This window comes from Pongo pygmaeus, chromosome 7, assembly GCF_028885625.2.
Source record: "Pongo pygmaeus isolate AG05252 chromosome 7, NHGRI_mPonPyg2-v2.0_pri, whole genome shotgun sequence".
Taxonomy (NCBI): domain Eukaryota; kingdom Metazoa; phylum Chordata; class Mammalia; order Primates; family Hominidae; genus Pongo; species Pongo pygmaeus.
Genome location: NC_072380.2, coordinates 97,833,529 through 97,859,642, shown reverse-complemented (window position 1 = coordinate 97,859,642; position 26,114 = coordinate 97,833,529). Strand labels below are relative to the sequence as shown.

The following is a 26,114-nucleotide window of genomic DNA, read 5'->3' as shown; positions in this document are numbered from 1 at the left end:
AGCGAAGCTCGGAGCTCTGGGCGTGCGGCGGCTGCGGTGGTTCCTGGGCTCCTCAGTCCAACCCGGGCCGCGGAGCGTCTACGCGCACCCCATCCCCCTCCCGGCCGCGGAGTCTGGCGGCGGCGGGGACTGCTCGGGACCCGGACCCCCGGCGCCTTTCGTCATCCCCTGTCCCCATTGTGATGTGTCTCCTGGCCCCGGAGCCCTCCCGCCCCACCCGCGCTGGGGTCTCCAGCGCGAAGGGCTCAGTCTCTGGTGTCCCCGGCCTGGGGCTGGCAAGCTGGGTTAGGAGCTATGACCTTGGGGCAAATAGGGATACGATCCTAGAGGCGCAGGGGAGCGCGCAGCACTGAGTGTTGAGAGCCACGCGCCCTCTGCTGCACGGCCGTGGAATAAAACGAGACAGCGGCGCCACAGTCCCCTGTCCGCAGCCCACGCTCGGGCGAACCTGGAAGATTGCATTTCCTCGTAGGCTGGCAGAGCCTTACATGAAGTGCTTATCTTCTCCTACTTTCCTCCTCTTTAAAAAATTAACGTGGGTGAGGAGACGTCCTAGTTGAGTACATACTGATTTGAAATAACCAAAACTTTTAACAAATCATTTTCTCAGAAGAATCTAGTAAGAGAAAGATAATTTCTTCCAAAGACATGAGAAGTTCCCTGGCTGGCCAAGAAAACTTGGCATCTGGCATACCTAGGAATCATTCAAAATAGTTTAATAGGAAGGACATTTTGAGGCCAGCCAGCATTATGACATTTGTGGGTCCTACGGCATTTCACCTTGGTGGGTCCCTTTTTCATAAACACGCATTTATACCCACACTGACATAAAGATAAATATCTTAATATTATATATTTAAACATTTTCCTTAACCAAAACCTAATTTTTTTCTTTTTTGTTCTTATTTTAAAAGGAAACATTTTCCTGGGCATCTAAATCTATTGTGGACCTGAGGCACTGTGCTTACAGGGCCTACTGGGTAAGTGAGGCTGTTTTGAGATATAGACAGAATTCATTTCCTACAAGGGACTTTGCCACAGAAAAATCCGTGGGAAGGAGTTCAGTTCTGTGGTCTCTGCAATCTCTGAGGGCAATAGTATTAGAGTTACAGGTGGGGAAGCAGGACACAGTTTAATGTGATTGTGTCGGCCTTGACATCACATTACTTACAGTTGAAAATATACAGATAAATAAAAGGATAAGTTATTAGTGTACCTTTTTGCAATATCTATCTCAAAATCACTCTTTACTATTTATTTCAGTCAATTTCACCCAAACAAATATGATTCATGTTTAGACTTACTTGTTCTTGTTCTAAGATTCTAGAAAATTGTGTACTTCTGCTCGTGTGGGTTTTGGGTTGATGTCACAGGGAATTCTTAGGCAAGAAAGCAGCAATAAACTTTTTAAATTGTTAGGACCATTACAAAATGGAGTTTGTAGCAAAGAAGAACCTTTTATTTGTGCCTCTGTAGGTGCATTGTATCTGTTGGGGCCCATTGATGTAATTTTGTTTCTTTACATAATTTTCAAATATTAACTTAGTTGCTATGAGACCCTCACTTGGCTCTGGAGATATGGCGTTGATAGGTGCCAAGAATTGAGTACAAAGTTTATGGATGTAGAGTGGCTTCCCGGGATTCTGTGGAGGGAGCCAGGCGATTTGATCAGCAGGAATCCTTGTCTTTCATTTTCCGTGAAACTGGATTGTGGCTTTCCTAACAGGGATGAAGTAAGAGCATGTTTGATTCTTAAATATGTGTAAAACTTCAAATACCACCAAACTGCAGTTCACCAAATGGATTATTGTTACGGGAATTTTCCCTTATCTCTCACTTCTGGAAAGTGAATTAATTCTCAGTGGGAGCAAGCTCTCCCCACAGAGCTGCTGTTAGGGAGAGTGTCACATGTTCACCACAGGGTGGAGAGTGGTTCACCTTTGGTTACTCAGAAGCAATCTAAATTTTTTAGTAGCGTTTTTGGTATTACAGTGGTTGGCTTAGCATTGTTTTATTTTCCTGGTCAATTTTTTTTAAGAGTTAACTTTATGCATTCACGTCGGTCAGTCCCAATCTAACTTTATTTTACTGAAGGCATTCTTCTTAGCAGGCTGTCATGATTCACTGGCTGCAAAAGACTACTCTAATACTGGATTTGTTGAAATAAAAAAAGTGCTTATCTTATTATGTACCTATGTTTCCATTAGAGGGAAGGATAGGTTCATTTCAGAATAATCCTAAGTAAAGGAACTGACAGTAGCTGAAGAAAAGTACTTTTCTTTGCCCCAGAAAAAAAAAAAAATTCAGACAGTATATCAGGAAAATGTAATATAAAAAACTTAAAGTCTGTGTTCCAATTATTGTAATAAAAAAGCTTCTAACATATTATTCTTAGTAAAAATGTAAAAGTACTTGCTTTTTCTCAAAAAAAATAAAGATATTGTTAAAATATTTTACAAAGTGAGATATACATTATTTATTAAATATTTAATTAAAACGCTAATAAAAAGCCAGATATTCTCATATTTGTTACCATTATAGTGTTTAAGTAAATATCTGTGGCTGGACTCAGTAGCTCACGCCTGTAATGCCAGCACTTTGGGAGGCCAAGGCAGGCGGATCGCTTGAGGTCAGGAGCTCAAGACCAGCCTGGGCAACATGGCAAAACCCCATCTCTACAAAAAATAAGAAGTTAGCCAGGCATAGTGGTGTGCCCCTGTAGTCCCAACTGCTTAGGAGGCTAAGGTGGGTGGATCGGAACCCAGGAGGTCGAGGCTGCAGTGAGCCATGATCATGCGACTGCACTCCAGACTGGGAAACAGAGTAAGACACTGTCTCAAACAAAATAAAAATAAATAAATATCTATGGCGGCCAAGAGCCACTTGTTTCTTGGGGCTCTCATAGGTCTTTGCATACACATCCTTCTATCCTAATATTGGCAATTCTGCATTGTAATCAGACACTCTATTGTAATCATTGGGTTATAATCCAATGCCCCAATAAGCTGTTGACTGCTCATTTGTAAAGCAGGAATAATGACACTCACCTCATTGTTGTAAGAATTCAGTCAGTGAGCATAGATAAATCACCTGTCACGTATAGGCACTCAGTAAATGATGGCTATTCAGTCCCTCCTAGACAGTGCTAAACAGTTAGAATATAATTTAAGGAATGCAAAATTAAACACCTGGGCCAGGTTCATGGGAAACATTTAAGAGGAATGTGTCTCCACAGCAGGAGGTGGTTTTTTTTTTTCTGTGAGAGGACAGAGGGGTGTTTGGGTCATGGAGATGTCAGTTCTACCACACTTAAGTTTTTCTTCTTAAACTGTGCCTCCTGAAGTTGAGCACTGTGTCATATTATTTATCTCTGTATCTTAGGCACCTAGCACCCTTTACCCAGCCTGAGTCCCAAGATACATATAGTAGTTACTCACATAGTACTCCTTGAAATTATAAACTTTGAAAAATCCAAATGGAGATAATGGCAGTTTCACTTTGCAGAAGTTAGTAAATAATTTTGTTACAGATTATAGTTAGCAAATAACATCGTGCTGAAATTAGGTTGGTTTTGAATCTGGGTTAATTTACTAGCTTTGTGACTTTGGGCAAATTGCTTGATTGTGCTAAGATTCAGTTTCCTCATCTATAAAACTAGGATAATAATAATACCTACCTCACAGAGTTGTGGTGAGGACTGAGATGATACAGTGTGTGAAGGATTTAACCTAGTGCCAATAATTAGAGCTTGATCAATGTCAGTTATCATTACTACCATTACGTGTTTCTCAGCTCCTATTTTGTGCTTAATATTTTCTATGTGCTAGGTGAGCTACACAAGATAACTTGTCTCATCATCCATTCACTCAGCAAATCATTCTGAATGCTATTATGTGTCAGGCATCAGCACAGAGGCTATAGCCATAAACCAAATCAACATGACTCCTGCCCTCACAGAGTTTACATGGGGATGGATGGGGGTACTATACAATAAATGACTCAAAATAAACAACAAAAGTAAATTTCCAATACTGAAAATTAGTATGAGGAAAGTAAAACAGGAACGAGGTAAAGAATAATGAGTGAGGAAATCCTACTTTAGATGCGGTGGTTATAGAAAACCTGTTGAAGGAAGTACATTTGAGGAACCACTGAAAAAAGATCTGGGGGAGGGCATTTCAGGCAGAGGAAACAGCAAGTATAAAGGCCCTGAGAAAGGAAGTTTCTAGAACAGAAAAGCTTGTGACTGAAGCATGGTGACTGAGGAAGAAAAGACAAGCAGTGGAGTCAGAGACAGTCAGGGGCTACAGCCTGCAGAGCCTTGCAGACAGGTAGCAAGAAAGGATTTTATACTAGTTGCACAGGGAAGCCACTAGGGAGTGGCTTATGCACAGGTGTATTATGCGCTGGGAGGGTATAATGCAAACCATAACAATATCTCATTGTAGAATTAAAAGAAGTTTGGAGGTTACCTGGTCCAACTACTTATTTTATAGATGAGGAGACTTGTAGAAATCCCCAGATACAACACGCTGTTGCCTAGCTCCTTGCTTTTATTCGTCTGACAACTTCCTTTACAGAAAGATCCAAACTTCTTCTTCTGACTATAAAACTATTTAATCCTGTCTCTGGCTTCCCTCTTGGACTCTGAGTCTCTCAGTATCCTTCTTTGGTAAGATGGGAGGCAGCATCACACGTGGCCAAGAGCCCAGGTTTTATAGTTTGGATTCAGCTTCGAGGGCTTCTTCACTACATGATCTTATATACTTATTTCACCTCCTCAAAGCTCAGTTTCCAAAGGTGAAATGTAATAAGAGTACCCAGGGCTGCTGATCGTGGTAAATGGACTAGTTTGTGTGAATTGATCATGTGAATGAACATGATTCCTGGTATATTGTTAGCTGCTCCATTAGGATTATTGTTATTGTATTCAAGAACCATAGAATTGTGAAATGAGAATCGACTTTGTAATAAGACAGACCCGAGTTCATACTCTGACTTGAACACTTACTTGCTGCATCACCTTGAGCAAACTAAGCAATCCCTCTGAACTTCATGTGCTTTATTTGTAAATGGGGACTGGGCGGAACGGTGTGAAGGGAATTCTAGCTCTACAGCGTGATGAGAATGAATGTCTGGAAGATGCTAGATACAATCCTGGCATATTTTCTTTGTTGAATAAATGGTATGATTGTCATTACATATAATATTTTCCATTGTCAAATAACAGGTTGACTTTCCTAGTTCTCTAACTGGGATGAAAATTCACATGTATTTAATTAACATTATTTGAGTTCCTGATCTATAAAAATAGCTAACACTTACTGAAAACTGATTACACACCAACACAGTTCTGAATGCTTCACATAGTCCTACTCTACAGCTGGTGTCACTGAGGCATAGAGGTAGGTCAGATTACCCCAGGTAACTCAGCTAGGAAGTGATGGGGCCAGGTATGAAACCAAACAGTTTGAACTGTTAGCCATCTGCTATGTGGTCTCCCTGAGGGCCAGCGAAATACCTTCAAGGAGCTTATGAAGGCAACTGCCTCGTGGTGATGTAATAGCAATGCATTAAGATTATGTGAGCAGTACTCCTCTATAAAATAGAATGTTCTATCAAAATGCTGGCCATTTTTAGGGTTTCCTGCGAAACTCCTTTTAACTATTTAGGGTAGCAGGGGATAACAATAACTTTACATATGATAAACAGCTGAATTCAACTTCCCTTAGTAAACAGCTTTTCAGACTTTTAAAAATTTAGTTTCTGAATGTGTCTTTGTTTTTTCATAATAACTAGTAACACTTAACTCTTCTATAAGTAATAGAATCTATTTAGTTTTGAAGAGTAGTGGATAAATTCCAAGCTCATTACCTAGTTTCACTTTCAGCCAGAACTGGAAGAAATATTAAGTGGGACAATTACACTAAAAATATGCAAAGTATACATTTTAAGTATTTTATATTCCAGAACAGCTGCCACATGTGATACTATAATCAATCTAATAAAAATAAAAGTCCACGTCTTCTTAGAACATAGGTTCTCCACTGGAGGCAGTTTTGCTCCCCAGGGGGATGTTGACAATGTCTGGACACATTTTTGGTTTTCACAGCTGGATGAGAGAGGGACTGTGTGCCATTGGCCTCTAGTGGATAGAGGCCGGGGATGTTGCTAAACAGCCTACAATGCAGAGAATCACCCACTGACAACAGTGAATTTTTCTGTCCAAAACGTTAACAGTACCAAGATTTTGGAACCCTACCTTAAGAGTATACATAAGGTAATGCTTTTGTGAAAGGTCTGTGTTAGAGTTGCATATGTATCCAGCAACATGTGAGCCCTAGGACAGGGCTTTGCCCATAATACTCCCTCACTCATCTTTTGTTTATTGGATTGAGTAAAAAAGAACAAAATCCAGCCTCTACGCCTAAAGATTATTGTCTATTCACTTTTCTTCAACACATTTCCAATGATGGCTTTCCACCTAAATCATAGTGGTTTGGTTAAGTTAATATTAGCTTTGCCACATGATTAAACTTCTCTTTTGCTTATAAATCACCATTTTGTATAGGGGAATTTCTGACTTCCCTTTAGTTATAAGAACAATTTAACATTTTCCATGCAACGGGAATTGTAGGCATTACAAATACGTTTTTTCCTCCTGTTCAAGGGCAGGAGTCCTCATTCGCCGGTGTCACTAACTGACAACAGTCTTAAGAGTATACAAGTGGAAAATCAGCACTTTATAATCCTATAACATATGTGGATAGGCTATAGGAAACAAAGATAATTACATTTTATAACTCTGTAGTTTTCTCATTTGTGTTTATCCAGGTTGATTCTAAAGAAGAATGAAAATCTATATACATGAAAAGATGTCTTAAAAAGTTTTGAACTACTCAAAGTTAAGATTTGGGGAAATAGAAATAGTATATAACCTAAGAAAATTGCCACTGGCTGTGAAGCCCCATGGCATTTTCTTTGCACTTCTTTGCTTCTCGTTAGATTGTGTGTGTTTTTACCATTTCACATAAACTTTTAAAGATTATTCCACACCATTAGCTCTGTGCTTCTATTAGTGTCTCTATCTCTCTTCCTCTCTCTCTTCCATCTGAGTACAATGGCTAGAAAATAATACACACTTGAATGAATAAATGTCATTTAAATATTTTAATGAACAGAAGGACTACTACAATATATTTCCCTTGACCAATGTATTGTGATTGCTTTTTTCTTTTTTTTTTTTATCTTTTGCTGTCTATGACCAAGCCGAAAGAGTTACAACCAAATTCAAAAAGCCACCCAACCCAAGATCAAAACTGATGAGTCAAAAATGTGTGCTATTCCTCCAAGAACTCATTGACATGCCAGTCTCTGACCTTCCTAGGATGAGGCCACAGCTCCCAGTAGCTCATGAACCTAGACTGGCATTCAGTATTTTAGGAGTTTCATTGCACCATCTGTCCATCCATCCATCCCTCCATTCCTTCAACCATGCAACAATTCACAGCAGTCTTAATGGCTCTTTTCTTTTTAAAGATTTGTTATAGAATTATCTCCTTCTACTTCCACTCTCAGTTAATCCCCACTCGGTGAGTCAGTGAATAAGACAGTAAGCCAGCATGGCTGGTGAGAAACCGCAGGACAGAACAAAGTGGACCAGTTGGCAGGAGACTCTGTAGCCTGTTTTGTTAGCATTCAACTCTGCACCAGCTGCCCCCCACATGACCCTGCACACACTTCAGGGGTGCACATGATGACTGCTCCATGACAGGAAGAAAATATGAGAAATCCTACTTATAGTTAATTTTTTAGCCTCTAAAATTTTCTACTTTGTTTATATTTTATAATATATAAAATAATAAAATACTGTGAATATATACTTTATTTTTTAAAAATGCAATGTTCTGGGAACATGTGGAAAAACTGTGTCCCAGGGGCCTTACATCATTCAAAAAGAGTCTGGAGTCCATTGCTGACCCAGAGACCCAGGTGACACAGAACCGTGTTTTGCAGGTCGCCTGTACCTTCAGTCCTGCTATCTGTTCCTTCTTTCCTATGGCACTGATATCACTGTTCGACATGTATTTCATGCCCAGTGTGTTGGGCACTGTGCTTGTGCCCGATAAGCCCTTTCCTTCAGTATTCACAGCCATGTCTAGTATCATTTCTCTTGAGCAATGTTTGGAAGTCGCCTTTATCTTTCAATTTTTTTCTTCTCCTTGATGCTTCTAGGTAGTTCCTTAACCTGCTTTTATCTCTTCCGTGCTTGACACATAAACACTTTTGAAAAGCATGAAAATTTTTCAAAAAGAGCCTTTCTTATGGCCGGACATGGTGGCTCACACCTGTAATCCCAGCACTCTGGGAGGCCAAGGTGGCAGATCACTTGAGGTCAGAAGTTTGAGACCATCCTGGCCAACCTGCTGAAACCCCATCTCTACTAAAAATACAAAAATTAGCCAGGCATGGTGGCACGTGTCTGTAATCCCAGCCAAAACCCCGCCATTGATTGCACTCCAGCCTGGGTGACAGCAGAGTGATACTGTGTCTCAAAAAAAAAAAAAAAAAAAGCCTTTCTTTAGCCATCTGTGTATGCTTTTTAAATTATATACCAAGTAGTGAATACTTTTGCCCAGCTGAAAGCATTACCCTGGAGCTATAAACTTTCTTCTTTATGCCTTGTGGTTATTTCATAATTCCTCTGCAACTCTCCACTCCTCTTGGGGCCTAATCAATGTTTCATATCAATTAAGCTCCCAAGAATAAGAGACTTAGTACACCTCACAATCTTGACAACAGGCCCTTTGTTAGAGAAAACAAATTAAAAGGAATGAATTAGACCTTCTCAGATAAGGTGTCATTAAAATACTCTCTTAATTAAGAAATATTTATAATAGGCTCTCTGAAATTTACATATCAAGTTACAAGTTAAGCCACAAAGTACTTACTATTCCACCCTGCCACTCCCCAACCCACCACCATCATAATTGACTGTGACTTCTAGTAATTTACTGTCTGAGGTAAAGCTTTTTTTAAAAAAATTCTCAGCTATCCTATAAAGCTCAAGGTAGTAATTATCGGTACCTGAACATACATGGGGTGTATATGCCTATATTGTCTGTGGAGGAAATTTACCTGAATTTACCATCTATTTGGCTGGTATGGACTGGAATGTGTCAGTTGGAAATGCTTTTTGGATTTTCAAAAGTATCATACTTTGCTAATCATGACTGTGAAACAAAGATTTGTGTTAGGAAGAGGTATCTTTATTATGTATGTGAACTTGCCATAAGCATCTCTACACAAAACTGAATGAAATGGAGAACTAAAGTCACTAATGAGAAAATTAGGGCAAACTTAGAGAAAAGAGAGAGTGGGTAAGTTCAAGTACCAGCATGAATCATGCCAATTAGTGTCATCAGAGTCTAATGCCACAGACTCATTGCTAATCTACCTCTTCAACTTGCACTTTAGAAGCATGAGTGCTAAAAGAGATAAATATGTGGGGAGAGACTCTGCTGTTATATCTCCTAAAACATGTCTCTTTTATACTAAGTGAAATTAGTTATTAAAATTAAAATTTGCAAATGATAAGCTTTGGATATATGTAAAGCTGCTTCTCTTCTTCCATGCACACTCTTTTTATAGAGAAGCCTGTGTTGCAGCAACAGACATCTGTATATTTCTGCAAGAACTCTTTGAGAAGCCAGTCTCTGGCCTTCCTAAGATGAGGCCACAGCTCCCAGTAGCTCATGGACCTAGACTGGCATTCAGTATTTTGGGAATTTCATTGCACCATCTGTCTGTTCATCCATCCATCCCTCTATCAATTTATCCATCCATCTATTCATTCCTTCAACCATGCAACAAACATCTTTGAGCTCCATTCTAGGTTCCAGATACTGTGTTAAGTGCTGGGGCTTCAATAGTGTAATGAAACCAATAAAGTCTTTACCTTCATAAAACCTCCCTGTCACCACTACTTATCACACACACACACACCCCAACAACATAATTTAAAAGTGTTGTTGTTACTCCTAAAGTTCCCAGTGTGAGAATCTGAGCTCCTATATATTCACTGATGTGCAGCCTTCTCAGTTCTTAGTTCTTCCCAGCACTTGGCCTTGCCCTTACATCTGCTGTGCTTGGCTTGTACAATTTTCCTACCCTTAATAGGCCCCCTTCTTTGGGGTCCTGATCCATCCACGTGCCCCTTGTGATGCCTTAGATCTTGCTGTAAACTGATCTCACAAGAGCAGAAGTGTAAATTCTGTGAGCGCAGTATTTTCAAACACTTCCATTTGTATTATAGTTCCATGGGAGCCAGGTTCCTTTTAGGGTAAGAATTCCCTTGAACAAATGCATTTGGAACCATCCAAATTTCAAATGAGCTGAGTACATATTATAGAAATGTATGGACATGTTTGAACAGAAAATGTGTACACTTAATGGCCAAAATATTTCCCTGGAATTCCAGTCTCCTCTACCTGAGAAAGATTTAAATACAAGGGAGGATCTGATTCCTGTTTACTGCGCAGAGTCAATTCTAACCTGGCTAAAATTAGCTTTTAAATCACTGGGTTTTATGCTGCTGCAGTGCACATGGTCCCCTGTGATTACACCATTAGATTCGCTCTTAACTCCTGCTGATTACCTGTGATTACTTACGTGGTCAAGTTGTCAAGTGGCAGTGCCTACTAAACACCTTCACATCTAAAGTAGTTCTTTAACTCTCTACTTAATTCCTTTATGCTAGATTTTATGCCTAGACTGTTTTATCTCCTTTTTTGTAGTCGAATCACCCCCAAAGTACAAGCTCTTCCCTCAGGTGTGACTTATGCATCTCATTTAGGATTCTGACTTTATGGCATGCTCAGACAAGTCCAAAATTAATTTCATGGCAGGAGACTTTCTGTATTTACTATTAAGATAGATTTTTCCACTTCGCACTGCACTCCAAGGGATTCTATCTTGCCAACATTTGAAAATCAATATTGAACTAAATGAATGCTATGGTTCTTCCAACTCTCCTTTTTGGTTTATTTTCTGGATGTTTTGCTAACTCCATATGCTTCTCAGGAGAGGGGCAGAACTCCTGGAGCAGAAGCTTCCTCAGGAAAGGTTATCTGGTCCTCCTCTGAATCGCTGCTTCTAGTGATGTGCTGGTTTCCAATGTGACCACATCTTGTTTTGCCTGCTATATATATGGGACAAAATTTATTGTTGTTTAAAATACCATTTTCCCCAATAACAAGCAGAGGTGAGCCTGTTATAGAAACTCTTTTAATATTACCTGTTGATGAGGTGTGGATTCATGATGTTACTAACGGATACCTAAAGAAAGAAACATGATTTTAGGTATTGAATAAGGCATCCGATTTTTTCTTGGTTGATGTAAAATTAATTAATAAAGGATCATCGTCAACTCTTATTGCGAGTTATGTCAGAAGGACCATTCTAAGTGGTTTACAAGTAATTCTTAAAATCTCCCTGGAGGCAGGTATTACTCTCATTCTTGTTTACAGATGAGGAAACTGAGGCATAGAGAAATTAACTTGCCTGATGCCACACATTCAGCAAGTGTTGTGTGACTTCAATCTAGTCCTCCTGAGAACTGAAGAGGGCTTTAAAATGTTAATTTCCCATTATTTAAGTTTCAGTTCAATACCTACTATTCTTTTATCCGTCAGGCCTTATTTTTCGCTGTAAAGACTCAAAAATATGTAAGAATCCTTCACTGTCTTTTCTTTTGCATAGATATTAATGGCTAATACTAAACATTTGAAAAACAGAAATAGGCTGCCAAAAACAATTTTTAAACCTTATTGCTCTGCAATTAGTGTGAATAAAGAACAGCATGGCTTTTAATGTCATAGTCATTTTTGTAATTATTTTGCTGCCATCTAGTGACTGACATGAAATTTTTAAATGTTTTGCTGCCATCTAATGACCTAAGTGAAAATAACATTCAAACATGATTTTGCTTTCCATTTGCATTTTAAGACTTTAAGAATGACTTTAGGGGTAGGTTTTAAAAAAAATCATTAAATTTGTATACCCCAAATATGAAATTTTAAAAATCTGAAATTCACAGTTATCATTCATTTTTCTTACCTCTTCTCACTTATTCTTCTGCTAAAATAATATATTTTGCTCATAACTGGAGCTCGTCTTTAATATCAGATAAGAAGGCATTAGAAAAGAACCTAGAATCTAATTAATTTTCTTTATGTGTGGTCTTTGATGTGGGTTTAGACCGTATGTATTTCTCTTAGGCCAATTTTATTTGTGCCAATTCTCATCTTAATAACTGTCATATTATTTTTTCCACATGTATCCAAGCTTGTTAATAGCTGATCAATTTCAACTACATTTAATTACATAAATGATTATGGTTAAACACTGAGAGCTCCAGTTCTGCATGTTCTATGTAGAATACTTCTCACTCATCTACATAAATATTCACTGACTGTACAGTTTAAATAATTTTGGATCAATATTCCTGAAATTATTTGCCTTTTCATAAATATATCCTGTTTGCTCATTTAAAAGGCAGGTATTATATTAACAATATATTTGCACCCTTAGTCTTGGCCGGGCATGGTGGCTCATGCCTGTAATCCTAGCACTTTGGGAGGCCGAAGTAAGCAGATCACCTGAGGTCAGGAGTTTGAGACCAGCTTGGAAAACATGGTGAAACCCCATCTGTACTAAAAATACAAAAATTAGCATGGCATTGTGGTGCAGGCCTGTAATCCCAGCTACTCAGGAAGCTGAGGAACAAGAATCGCTTGAACCCAGGAGGCGGAAGTGGCAGTGAGCCAAAATCACACCACTGCACTCCAACCTGGGCAATAGAGTCAGACTCCATCTCAAAAAAAAAAAGATATATATATATGTAAATATATATATTTGCATACTTCTAGCAATACCCTATGTTAGATAAATTCTTGTTAATTCTGCTCTATTCATAGGCTTTTAATGATACGATCATCAGAATATTATGAAACACAAATTCAAATTAGTTTCTGCCCTATTTTCAAATTTTAAAATACCTACAATGATTATACCCTGAAGAACAAAAGTTGGCAGATGCTGAAATCTTTTTACCACAGCAGTTCTTGGCCATGCCCCTTTGTAAGGCTGTGTGTATCTGAAATGCAATTGTTTGGGGGCCTGTTTATGATCAGGAAAATGATCCCCCTGCTGAATAAGGACACAGTATGTCTTTAATATTCCAATGGACATCTATAATATCACATATCACAGAACTCTGAGTTTAGCACTTTGAGAAGCTGTGAGGAAATTTTAAGATGGGCGATAATTGTGAGCATTGTCAATGACTCAGACTGGAGGGAGGGGGAGAAGTATGTTCTACTAGAAAGCTCCCACTTGAAGCTAGTGAGATCATTTTCCAAGGAAATTTAAACTAAGATAAACAAGAAACAATATTCCTATTAACCATGTGATGTGTTGTTCAAGAAGGTACGTATTTTACCCGAATTCATCTATATTCATGACATCACTTATTCAACAAATATTAATTGAGTAATTATTATGTGCCAGACACAGTATCAGACAACAAGGTGAACGTCAGCATGCAAGACGCATATTTGTGCCCTCATAGAGCATATGGTCTATGAAGATAGCCTCTTCTGATGGGGCATTTTCCCTCAAAACGGTTCTAACCTTGTTCAGCTTGTGTACTGGAATAAGGACCATTCGTAGCTGGCGTTAAGTCATATGTTCCTCCCCCACATAGAGTCAATACTGGATACATCTTTTACAGTGCATAAGCATTACTAAATAAGTACCTTGAGAGAATCAGCTTGTGTATTTTCACTCATGATCAAAGCTCCACACCTCCTAATTTCAAGGGATTTAATTAACACTTCTAGTTCGCACTGACCAACCTGGCTTGACTTCACCTGGGTGGTAATCTGTTAAATAACTTTAGCCTCATAGGACTCTGTTACGTGATTTGACTTCTGGCATCTCAGGACTCTCTTGACCCAATATTATTTCATTCTTTAGGGTAATGAACTTATTCCTGTCACTTTCTAAAGTAAGTTAACATATTGGCCAGTGAGGTGATGAAAGATGTATCAAAGCCACTAACTGTAAACTTAGACTTTATGTCTAAAGATATTATATTAAATGGTTTAAAGGTCTAAATATATGGATTTTTGCAGTGTTAGGCCAGCATCATCCTAAAGGCACAATTTTTAAAAATATGGATGTAAAAGCTACAGTCTGACTTGATTTCATGCCCCTAAAACCCATTGCACTAGTCTGAACCCCAGAATCCTAAACCAATTTTGAGACCTCTGGAAAGTATTTCCCACTATCAGATATATGGCCATACATTCCTCTTCTGGTCTGCAGTTTCCTCAGAAGGCCTTCACTAATTGCTTTTTTATTTTTTTTTCTGGCCTTCCTTGACGAATGTAGCATCCAAACTCAGAATTTCAGCCCTTAGTGCCATCCTTCAGCTAAAAAAACAAACTTACAAAGTTTGTTGCTCTTAGTTAAACTCCATTTTTGTCATTTATGATGGCTTTCCATTTAAAAAAACACAACACTCAACGTTTTCCATTCATGTCTTTATTGGTTCTGGTGATCAGTACAACTGCTTTGACTTCAAGTGTCATCATTCACTCTTTTGTGTTCTAGTGATCATTCATTCCAGCCTCCAGTGAGAAAGACAACAGAGGCAGTTTTTATTTTAATAATCATGCAAAGAAAAATGTAGTGGAATTAAAAATAAATGACCCTCCTTCAGGTAAAGAAAAATACTAGGATAAATTCAACTACATTTATGAAGAAGAAATTCAAATACTGAATCAAAAATTTGAAAACTCCTGATTGTATTGTGTTTTCTTTTCATTGGTAATCAAAACCAAGTAATCTTAGTAGCTAAAACTTCAATAAATGACTGACTTCTTGCTGGTGTTAAGAGTTAAAACATATTAGCTCAATTCTTGCTGTCCATAGTCATTTTAATTTCTGGCTTATGTTTAATTGTTATATGATCTTCATACACCTCTACTACATGTAGAATTACTCATATTTCTTTAAGATGGACAACTCATAATATAAAAATAAAAACAATGAAGTTCTGTAAAATTTTAGATAACAGAAAAACTGGTGCCCAATAGCTAGCCATTTTAAAAATATCTTTACTCTTCCATCTCTGGACATCTTCTTCTTCTTTGAAACTTTACTAAACTTTACTAAAAATGCTGCTTTTATAGGAAAGATGATTATTACAGAGATCAAATGTGAAATCTATGCTTTCATATTAGATCTTGTCAAAAGTAACTTTGGTTTCTTGGTGACCACATCTCTCATATTCATTGCTCAGTGTGAAAAAATGAAATACACTTGAAGTAAGGAGCACCAGAAGGAGGCAAGGAACCAAGCTCTCCAACGGCAGGTTTCCTTTCCTGAAGAGGGCAAGATCCAGCAGCCTCATTTGAAGGAAGCTCTCACCACCCTGTTATTGATAGGCTGTGGAGGTCGCCAGTTGCCCACAAGGGGCACTGGGGGCTCGTTCTCAGCACTGGACAGGAGGCTACGCAGCTTGGCCATCTGCAAAGGGCGGGGGCAGACTGTTAACAAGACATTTGGATCAACTGGACACACTATGTGACAAAGAGGTGTAAACTGGTGGGGTTTTTTTTGTTGTTGGTTTTTGTTTGTTTTTTTTTTTTTTTTGAGACGGAGTCTCGCTCTGTAGCCAGGCTGGAGTGCAGTGGTGTGATCTTGGCTCACTGCAACCTCCACCTCACAGAACTCAAGCGATTCTCCTGCCTCAGCCTCCCGAATAGCTGGGATTACAGGTGTTCACAACCTTGCCCGGCTAATTTTTTGTATTTTTAGTAGAGATGGGGTTTCACCATCTTGGCCAGGCTGGTCTCGAACTCCTGACCTCAGGTCATCCACCCGCCTCGGACCCCCAAAGTACTGGGATTACAGGCGTAAGCCACTGTGCCTGGCCAATACTAGTATTTTAAACACAACAAGCAAACCACACAACCTGTCCCCAGTGTCCAGTCCAGAGCTATTTAGCTAGCAGCTCCAGAGTGACACACATTTTTTCTTTATTTGTAAAGCCCTTTTCTTCATTCTATACAGGATCACTATGCCCTCTGATCACAACCTTTTCCTCTTGAATCTGGAAACATTTATTTTTTATTTCAGGGGTCAGTATGAACTACATACTTTGTTGGAGAGGATGACCACATCCATATATCAGTGTAAATAAAATGTAATAGACCTTTATTGTATAAGTTTATGGAGTCAATTATTTTAAGAGCAAAAAGAAATCAAACTCATACTACATTTTCAATTTTAAAATGACTTTTCTTTCTTAAAGGATAAGAAAATAAGAAATTCTGATTAATAACACTATGATTCTATATTAAAATATTTTTAGATTTCTCCTTGAAAAAATTTCATTCTTTCAAAATAGTTATATCACTGAACAAGGTTGTTATATCTGATCTTTTAATAAAAATGTCTTTATAAACTTGAGTTTACAACTGACATAAATATGAAAGCTGTTGCCTTATGCAAGAGACACACACTGGGAAACTGATTTTACTATTAGAGTACATGCATGCTCTAAGTTGTGAGTCCCTGTGTTGCTTACTTGCTTCAATCTGTTTTTCTCCATGTTCTTGCCCACTTATTTTCTCCTGCACAGCTTTTCCTTGATAGTGTTTTTAATGAATGTTACTAGGACACTCTTTAGATCGAACAGTAAGAAGGGAACCTTGAGAAGAGATGCCAAAAAGTACTGGAAACAGTTTGGAGGTGGGATTAGAATCCTGCACTTGGCTGTGTGATCACGGACAAATTACTGAACTTTTGAGCCTTGAATTATGTATCTGTAAAACTGCAGAAATAATATATAGCATACAAAATTGTTAAATCCTTTCCATTAGCACCCTTCTCTTCTCCAGGTCTGTATTTAGCATCCCATCTCCTTACCAGTGCTCAGTATTTGGCAACATCCAAATTAACAAAGACTCATATTAATCTAAACCCTTTAAAGTGTTTATAGAGCATAAACTCAGTCATGTTCGGTATTAAAACTACTTTTCAATGAGTTGCATTTATCCTGGTACCCTTTGGGGGCCAAGTTTTAGAAAGCTGAGCAGGCTGGTTGTAATGAACCAGGGCAGACCATGAAATTGCTAGCCATAGAGCTGTTCAATGAGTATCCAGTTAGTAGCTATGTATTTTTGATTTAGCATCTGTATCTTACATAGGCAGACAGCAACATAAGCCCACGTGTTCACAAAGCTGCTCACCTGGTCAGAGCTCACGGTCATGGGCTCCTTCAGCAGCAGCCACACAATGCATTCCTCGCAGGGTGGCGTGGTGAATGAGCCCTGGTAGGTCCAGTAGTCCCGGCATGCCGGGAACAGGCAGGATGGGTCAAACTTTGTGAAGGGCGCCTCCTTGCCCTGGGTAAGAGCAGGTTGCAGGTGCAGTGAGTGCATGCATGCACATGCCCACTGACCCCAATGCCCTCACCACTTTATTTGTGAGAATGGATTTCAAATGCAATAGAGAAAATAGAACTTCTAAACAAAGTATAAGCCTTTCAGAAATAAAGATCAAAGCAGGGAAGCTGGTTGGCACATTATTACTTGAACTGACACAATCACTGTCATACTGTGTTCCTTAGTGTTTTAGCTGTGAGTAGAACTATAATTCTGTCACTCAAGAAAAAGGAGAAACTGATATCTCAAGTCTAATTGAATTATTTCATATAAGTTAATGTTTTGTTCTTGATGATACCAAAAAATATCAGGCTTGCATTTTTATTGAATGAGCTACTTGGAATACTTACTTTCTCTGTTAATAAAACACAATAATATTTTATTAGAACGGTCACAAAAAAAAACAATTAAAATGTTTCTGTTACTTACATGAGTCTATTGTGAAGATTTTAAATGTATAAGTGCTTCCCAGAAAGCTCATCACCAAGACTCAAAAGACCAGCACCAGCTGACATTCAGTAGCTCCGTGATGGTATGCGTGCATATATGCTGTGTGTGTGTGTGTGTGTGTGTGTTGGGCAAGGATACAGTGACCACTCAACTTCTCCGACTTTCACTTACTCCACTGAGAAAGTGATTATCTGACAGGATGACTATGACCATTAAAAAAAACTGATATATGTGAAATTGCTCTAAAAACTGTATGCCATACAAATAGCATTTATTTTTATATGTATGCTTAGCATATCCATCAAACTTAGTAACAGATTTTAGGTGAAAAAAATACTTGAAAATGTGTAAAGAAAATCTGCATAATCTGCTTTATGTTTTAGGAGGGAAAATGATTTTTGTTTACCTTTGTCTTAATCTTGTCCAATGCATCAAGGAAAATCTGGAACTCGCCATTCTCACGTCCTATCTGTAAGAAAATAGAAATCCAAGTATAGTTCTTTTACTTCTCCATAGTTTAGGATTGTCTTCAAAGCTGATTTTGATCCATCCATCTGCAACTAGTGTTTATAAATCTGCCAGAATATCTCGTACTAGGCAAAAACATAAGTTTATTTTTCCTCAAGATTTTAGAGTATATATTTTCTGATCTAAATTTGGACTCCAGGCTTCTGAAGTACAGGACCGCAAAATTACACATTCATCTAGTTCTGTGTCTTTGACCTTCTCTGCAAAGTCATTCCACTTTTCTAAAAAACAGATTTAGAACCAAAATGGACCCTATGTATCCCAAACTAAACTCATTGTCTTTCTTCTCAGACCTACTCCACCTCCTGCTGTGCTGTGCTCAGGTACCAAAAATGACCCAATGAATTAAGAACCTAAAACAAATCAGGTCATTCAAAGAGAAAGAAGCCAGATTTTCACCTCTGGCTTGAAATCTAGATTATGTTACCACTAACCTCATGTGTTAATGACACTAAGTCTTCTTTAAAGCAAGGCTGGCTCAACAACACACACAATCCATGTGCTGTCTTAGCCTGGGATCATGTGAGTGGTGACCACCTCAAGCCGAGGGGATGTCCAGCCAGGGACTTGGAATCATATGGTTCCCAACACTGACTTTTCTGGTTTCCAGTGCAATTGAAGTTGAGCAGTGAGAAAAGAAAATGAATATATGCCACCTTTGCCCTTACCACCACCGTAATAAGCTCACTCTAAGGCTCTGTCCCCAACACCTACACACACACACACACACACACACACACACACATCCCACATCTGGGGAAAATTTAGAAGTTCTAGGGGTCCTGGAGTGTGGTAAAAGATACACTTTTAGAGAAAAGCAAGACATTTTGAGCTGATCTTAGCAGAAATATCTTGATTAGTTGAATGAATAATAAAATGCATATAGAAAGAGGAAGGTAAAAATGAGGAAATGAAACTCAAACTATGCTAAGCATTAGTAGGGAAATAAAGTCTGGAAGAGAATATATAGTCAATTTTTACTTTACCTTCAGAAAAATGCCAATCACAGCGATCCCATCGCGCTGCTTCAGGGCTTCTTTAAAAGTGTTATACTTCGGGTTCCAGTGAACCAAATGAAGCTGAAACCATAAGACAGATTAGAAGGTAAATTCCTGGAATATGGAAATAAGTACAACATTATCCACAATAAACTCAATCATTGTACAGGCTAAGCTTGCTGAGCACTCTCATAAAAGCTGAGAACATTTGAAAGAGTAGCATGTAATATTTTGGTAACATTTCTAGTGGCTCAAATAAAAAGCATATAAAATTATTTATTTATCTCCTTTTATCAACCAGAGCTCTGAAACCTGGTGGCAACCTGATCTTAATTTAGAACATGAGCACCAGTTAGGTTAATCAAACTTTCTATGCTGAGTTACAGAGAATGGCAAGAGGATACAATCATTTGCAGCAGTTAAAAAATGTTTTATTCAAGACCAAAAGTATGAAATAATCCCATGTGCAAAGGTCAAACTGAAAGCCTTGCCTGCATCTGTAAGAAATATACTCAACTTTCCCCATTTGGTTGGGGAAGATGTCTAGAAGGCATTCTCAATACTTAATTTATCTTGCCATGGCTCTCTAGATTGGCTGTAAAGAAACAGAAAGATCACAGTGAAGTACTCTGGGTTTCGCAGAATTTAATTTGACCAAGAACTAAGGTGCCTAATGATTCTGCTTAAGAACATGTTCATAGAGTGTTTCTGAGCTTCTGTCACAGCCCCTATGTTAACCAGACCCTATCTTTGGAAAAGAGTAAAGCAGGAAAAATGAATTGGTCCTCACCTCCAAGGCAATTGCCACCACTTATTGGTTTGGCTTTATAAAGAGAACATGTCAGAGGCCTGTCTTAAACCCTTGTAATTTGATGCGTTGATCTGAGTTACAGTTCATATTTTTCTTTAATGAGTTAACTGAGACAGAGAGTAGTATGTGCTTAGATTAAATGGTATGTGTGTACACATATCTCTATGTGTGTGTAAATATGTATGCGTGTGTATATATAGATATACACACACATATATACGCACACGGTTCATTAAGAGATTGGAACATAAGCATTATTCAGAATTTCTAAATGCTATTTCTAGAGCACTATATTCTTATAAAATAGGCAGCATAGGGCACTGGATAAGATGATGAACTCTGAAGCCAGTCTGTATCAGGTAGAGCACTAGCACTCACCAGCCGTGTGACTTTATTATGTGTCTTTTCTATGCCTTCTGTTTCCTCATCTGTAACCTGTCTCATAAGGTAGCTAAGAGGATCTAATGAGTTAATACATGTAAGCATTTAAGAAGTATTAGCTATCCCTTTTCCAGTTCCATTGAGGACGCCGGGCTTTCTTATTAAGTAGCTATCCAATTTCTAACTTTTAGGGCTTTTTTTTTCGAGACAGGGTCTTACTCTGTTGCTCAGGCTGGAGTGAAGTGGTGCAATCACGGGTCACTGCAGCCTCGACCTCCCAGGCTCAAGTGATCTTCCCACCTCAGCCTCCTTTGTAGCTGGGACCACAGGTGCACGCCACCATGCCAGGCTAATTTTTGTATTTTTTGTAGAGACAGGGTTTCACCATATTGCCCAGGCTGGTCTCGAACTCCTGGGCTCAAGCAATCCACCTGCCTCAGCCTTCCAAAGTGTTGAGATTACAGGCGTGAGCCACTGCACTCGCCCCAGTTTCTTAACGTAACCTTGGAAATCTTCATGTTTGATGCCAACTCACCTATACCCTTTTACCTGTCTAGCCTAGAATGTTCGGCAGCTTCAGTTTAGCTAAAACTAGTACAGCTCTTTTCATAACTATAGACTTGAAACAAAAGCAGTGGATGATGCTTTGTTGCTGTGGTTCTTATTTTTAATTTTGCAGTTTTCACTGTATGAGACCGAGAATGGATTATGGCAGTTCCTCTTACCTCTGCTGCGTACTTGACTCCATCCACGGTGTGCTCAGAGCCATGATCATCCGAAGAGCCCCAGTGAAGATGAAACTGGCGAAGTCGGTAAGGTCCAGGGAGAGGACCCCCTCTCAGCACTGTGATTCAGATAAGCTTGGTCAACAGTGAATTCATGCTTCTTTTACAGAGCTCTACTTTAATCAAGTGCTCTTAGAGCCAAGGCTTAATGGACAAAATGTGGTCAGTTTGCTGGTGGATGGTGCCACTCCCAGGACACTGGACTCCTCACAAAATGAAGTCTGGGGATATGTCAAGATAAATGATTGTTCTTTTCTGTCTTTCTTATTTTGTTTGCTTGTTTCATTATTATTGAAACATCATTTTAACATTTAGGAAAGTAAAATTAAAACAACAGATAGACAATGAGGATGCATACACCCAAAGAACAGGTCAGTAGTGTGGTGCAGTGGGAAGAACTGGACAGTTGAGAACCAGGTGGATGTAGGTTTCTAATGCTGGCTTCACCCCTTGCTAGTTCTGTGATCTCAGGCAAGTTGCTAAACTTCTCTGAACCCACTTTCACGTCTCTAAGAAGGTGATAATAATACCAAACTTTCAGAGCTGCTGTGAAGATTAACTGAGATTAAGCACCTTAAAGTGCTCATCATAGTGCCTGCACGATGATCACTGAGCAAATGTGAATTCCTTCTCCACGTGTTGCTTCCAACTACACTTTTCTTTAAGACAACGAGCAAGAACTTTCATCTATGTCTAATTTAGACTGTGTCTATTCAAATGAGATGAAATGGAAAATTCAGAAATTTCCCAGAAAACCAATCAATGTGGATGATTAAACTAGATAATTCTCAGCAGCATTAATTTGGGCTTGTTGATAAACATCTCAACCCATTGCAGAGTGATTTAGAGGTTCAAATGTCTTCCAAAGTATATTGGAAACTATGCAGAAACCCTAAGATCAAGATTTGGCAATATAAGCTAGATCAAAATAGAATTCAGAGCATAGCTATTTTGGAAGAGGTTGCCCACAATAAGTGGCCCAGAGAAAGCCATAAACATAGACCTCAAACAATGAGGCTAGGCCTATATGAGTTTGTTCATGTAGAAGCGGAGTGGTTCAATTCATTGCATTTTTCCTGTCCAACCACTCAGAACAGTTATTATAGGGACATGTGAGTCCAATTTATTAGAATAAACTATATGAAATTGACAATATTCAACTATTTTTGCACACAAAAATGGCATTTTCATATGGTTCAACCTAATAGATATGTTAATTTTGTTATGTTGCTTTCAAAATGGTACTTAATATATAAGGAGAAGGGGAAAAAAGGAAACAATAGCAATACGAAACCACTGTTTAAGAAAATTTAAATTTCTGTGACTTGGAACCTCCTAGTAGGTAGGAATTATGAATATCATTCTTCATGACAACATCATTAAGAATGTTCATTTATGTATATCAATAAATACAACTTTATTAGAAATGGGGCTATAAGGAATTATTTTGCTGTACATCAAGCACCAAAATATTAAAGGAAGATTCTTTCTTACCTCATTTATCGTGAAATAAAGTATTTCTGACTAGCCTTCTTTTATTTTACTGATTTGCTTACTAGTGTAGGTGAAATAAAGAGATTTGTTTTTTCTAAACATGTATTTTTCAGTTGCTGTCTCACACACAACTACTACTCAAGAAGAAATTGTCAGATATTTCAAAAATACTCACCAAAATGATTAATCAGATGAACCCCACTGAAGGCTTGAAGGCAAGTCATCTTGACACCTTCAATGGCCCTATTCTCTCCCCTAGATTGGTCACCTCACAGGCACCAAGGGAATAAAGTGCCTATTTAGGGTTTCTATTGTATATCTGGCTTTGTAGAATGGAATCTATGCAATTTAGAGTGGAAGCCTGGTTCTCCAGACCATGGACAAGAAGCACAAGAACCCTCAGGTATAGGCTGAAGAATACTCATTTGAGTTTATTGTCATCTCTGTCCTATCATGTTCCATTTCGGGAATGCATTGCCAACTTTTAGCTTAGACATGGGGCCGTTTTCACAGAGACCAAGTTTGGAGGGTGCGACATTTCTCTTCAATACATAAATATAATTATTCATGACTAAAGCAAAGTCAAATGTCATCTGCATTTTAAGAGATAAAGTGCTCCCTCTCCCCATTAATTCTGGTACTGTGTCATAAACCACATCTTGTCAATATGACATTGAAAACATCCATGTGATTCTACCTCACTGTCATACTTACTTGACCTATCATAAGTATCATCAAATACAACTCGGCAGGTCTTCCCGTTATTCAGGACGGTCTTGGCAGAGCCGCCATCATAAGACACTGACCATGGCTGCAGAGAAGGGTCATGCCTGATGTCTTTAGTATGCAGCTCAACGGGCGACTGGTTTTCCCCCTTGGCATTTGGGAAAAGTTCATGCCAGTGGTCGGGACCTAGGAAATAAAGTCGAGGGGATGTATTTATTTGGTGGCACAACCCAAGGCCTCTTTCTAATTGACTAAACCAGCAAAATACAGAGAGGCTAGACAGTGATTTCAAAAAGGTCTTATGTTTCAGACTGGGCAATAAGAGACTTAGAATTCATTTCAGGCCTATTGGTAGTTTTGTGAATAGCACACATGGAGACTATTTAACTCAATGTGTTCACTCTGCTTGCTCAAAGGCTTATTTTTGAGATAAACTTTATCACATTTTTTTTTAACCAATGCCACCTTCCATCATACAGTTGGAATAAAATAATATTGACCACCTACATTTGAGCATTATGTTGTGGGTTTCAGAGCACACCCATATTCCTTTGCCTTGGATTAGGGAGAAGCTTAGGCAGAGCAGAGATTCTCACACCGGCACCACCCTCAGGTTACGTGCTTGCCCAGTGTAACAGAATAAGAGCCAGTCACACCTGACCTCGGGCTGTCTGACTTCTCAGAGGCAATGAGATCTTAGGCAAGTGATCCAACTTCTCTGCACTTCAGTTTTCTCCAAGGGAAATAAAAACTCCATACTAGGGAGAACTAAATGAGACGAAGGAAAAAAAGAAGCAGCAGAATTTGGCAGTTGAAAAGCCTCAGTAAATGTTAGGTCTTATCCTACTCCTACATTTTCCACTGCAGTCTCTGAAGTTGCCCATTTCTGTGCAATGGCAGGGCTCTCCTGGACTGGCATCCCTTCCTGGCCGGGTCGCGGCTGCCTGCACTCACCGTTGTGACTGGCGTAGCCCCACTCCTTGGCCATGGTCGCCTTCCTCCGCGCTGGACGGCTCCTGCTTTCTCTACCCCTGCGTGGTGCAGAGTCTCCGCGAGCCTGTGCTTTTATGTAGCTCCCCCCCGCAGGCTGCATGGCCATATTAGGTCAGCGAGGGTGGGGCGGGGGGCTAAACTAGATTGGGGTGGTATTTGGGAGGGCGGGTAGAGGAAGCCAATGAATTCCAAGAGCGGGACAGCTGTCGAGGTGACGGGGGCGGAGGTGGGCGAAGGGGCACCCACGCCCCTCCCTGCGCTCTCCCAGGAGTCGTGGCTCCTGGCCCCTCCATCTCCTCTTCTTCTCTTTCAAAACTGCAGGGCTTTCTAACCGGCGCCGACGTGCAGAAATGCAGGCGGCCCTCACCTCCTCCTCTCTACTTCCTCCATGCATTCTTGGGGATGGGGTGGGGGCAGGGACAAGGTGTCGTAGTTTTGCTCGGCCACGAACTAAAATCTACATCCCGGCGGCTCTTGCAGCCTCACTTAAAAGTTGCTTCAAGCGCAGGCTGGCGGTCTGGCTACGATCTCTGGACACTTCTGCGAGTTTATTTCGCTCTAGCGATCCGGTTACAGAGGCTGGCATGAACGTGTTCGTTTGCCTGCCCCCTAAGTTTGACTCCCTTTGCAGGCGACACTTAAAATCCTAGGAGCAAAGGATGGGAAGAAAGAGTCCAGAGCAGGCTGGGAGGGTGAAGAGGCCCTCCAAGTCCTTTATCCTTAAAGAGATGGCCCTCTCTGGAATCGCACCAGGCGGCATTTCCCAACCTAGCGGATCCTTTTGGTTTGCAGGAAGCCGAGAGCTGGATCTCAGAGAGCTCCGGGTATCCAGGAGATGTCTGGATCCCAGGTTCACGCGGAGCTGGAGACTGGGACTGATTTAGCCACACTCCCTGCGCTGTACCTCTGTTCATGAAAAATCAAGAATATTCTGAAGTATTGGAAGGCCACTAACATAAAATAAGTCATATTTCTTAAAACCTGTGGTCTTGCTCTCCAAGATACAATGAGAGATTGCAAGAAAAGAAAGAGGGAAAGATTTACAGAATGACTTTTAATTTTTTTCTCCCCCTCCTAAGTTGTTTGCTTATACATTGAACCATGCAAAGGAGAATAAAAGTGGCATATCTAGTGTGTCCACATGACAAAAGTATATTTTTAAAAGTCTGGTTATGGTTCATATCAAAAAAGTCAGTAGTAGATATTTACAATTTTAAGAGTATATTGTAAAATTTCTCCTGTTTTAATTCAGTAATTTTTTTAAGACAATGAGGAAAGATAAACCTAATTTCAGTGCTATCTTGAACAATATTTCAATATACATTTCCTTAATTAACTTTTATTGATAATAGTATTTAGTATTTGGGGATTACAAAACTCGAAAAGGAAATCGCTCGTCATGGCAAAGATAGCTCATCCCTAAGGCATGTGG

The 26,114-nt window shown here is 39.4% G+C and overlaps 1 protein-coding gene and 1 long non-coding RNA gene across 2 annotated transcripts; one reads left to right on the top strand and one right to left on the bottom strand.

Annotated features, from left to right (window-relative positions):
• Positions 1–181: 181 nt before the first annotated feature.
• On the top strand, positions 182–21,729 carry LOC129042670 (uncharacterized). Its single transcript, XR_010127253.1, has 4 exons — positions 182–784; positions 915–980; positions 21,364–21,496; positions 21,579–21,729. It is a non-coding gene; the product is annotated as an uncharacterized LOC129042670 (long non-coding RNA).
• Positions 14,592–24,890, bottom strand: CA3 (carbonic anhydrase 3). The gene is made up of 7 exons (XM_054498911.2): positions 24,644–24,890; positions 23,678–23,875; positions 21,410–21,528; positions 19,481–19,573; positions 18,373–18,435; positions 17,322–17,477; positions 14,592–15,594 (listed from the first exon to the last, which is right to left on the bottom strand). Exons 1-7 carry the CDS (start codon positions 24,786–24,788, stop codon positions 15,475–15,477), a joined length of 894 nt encoding a protein of 297 aa, XP_054354886.1. The 5' UTR covers positions 24,789–24,890; the 3' UTR covers positions 14,592–15,474.
• Between the last annotated feature and the right edge of the window lie 1,224 nt (positions 24,891–26,114).

Coding starts and splice junctions, on each gene's coding strand:
- CA3 (XM_054498911.2), bottom strand. CDS start 24,788: ATGGCCATGCAGCCTGCGGGGGGGAGCTACATAAAAGCACAGGCTCGC. Junction 23,876..24,643: donor GGGCTACGCCAGTCACAACG/GTGAGTGCAGGC, acceptor TTTATTTCCTAG/GTCCCGACCACTGGCATGAA. Junction 21,529..23,677: donor TGATACTTATGATAGGTCAA/GTAAGTATGACA, acceptor TCTGAATCACAG/TGCTGAGAGGGGGTCCTCTC.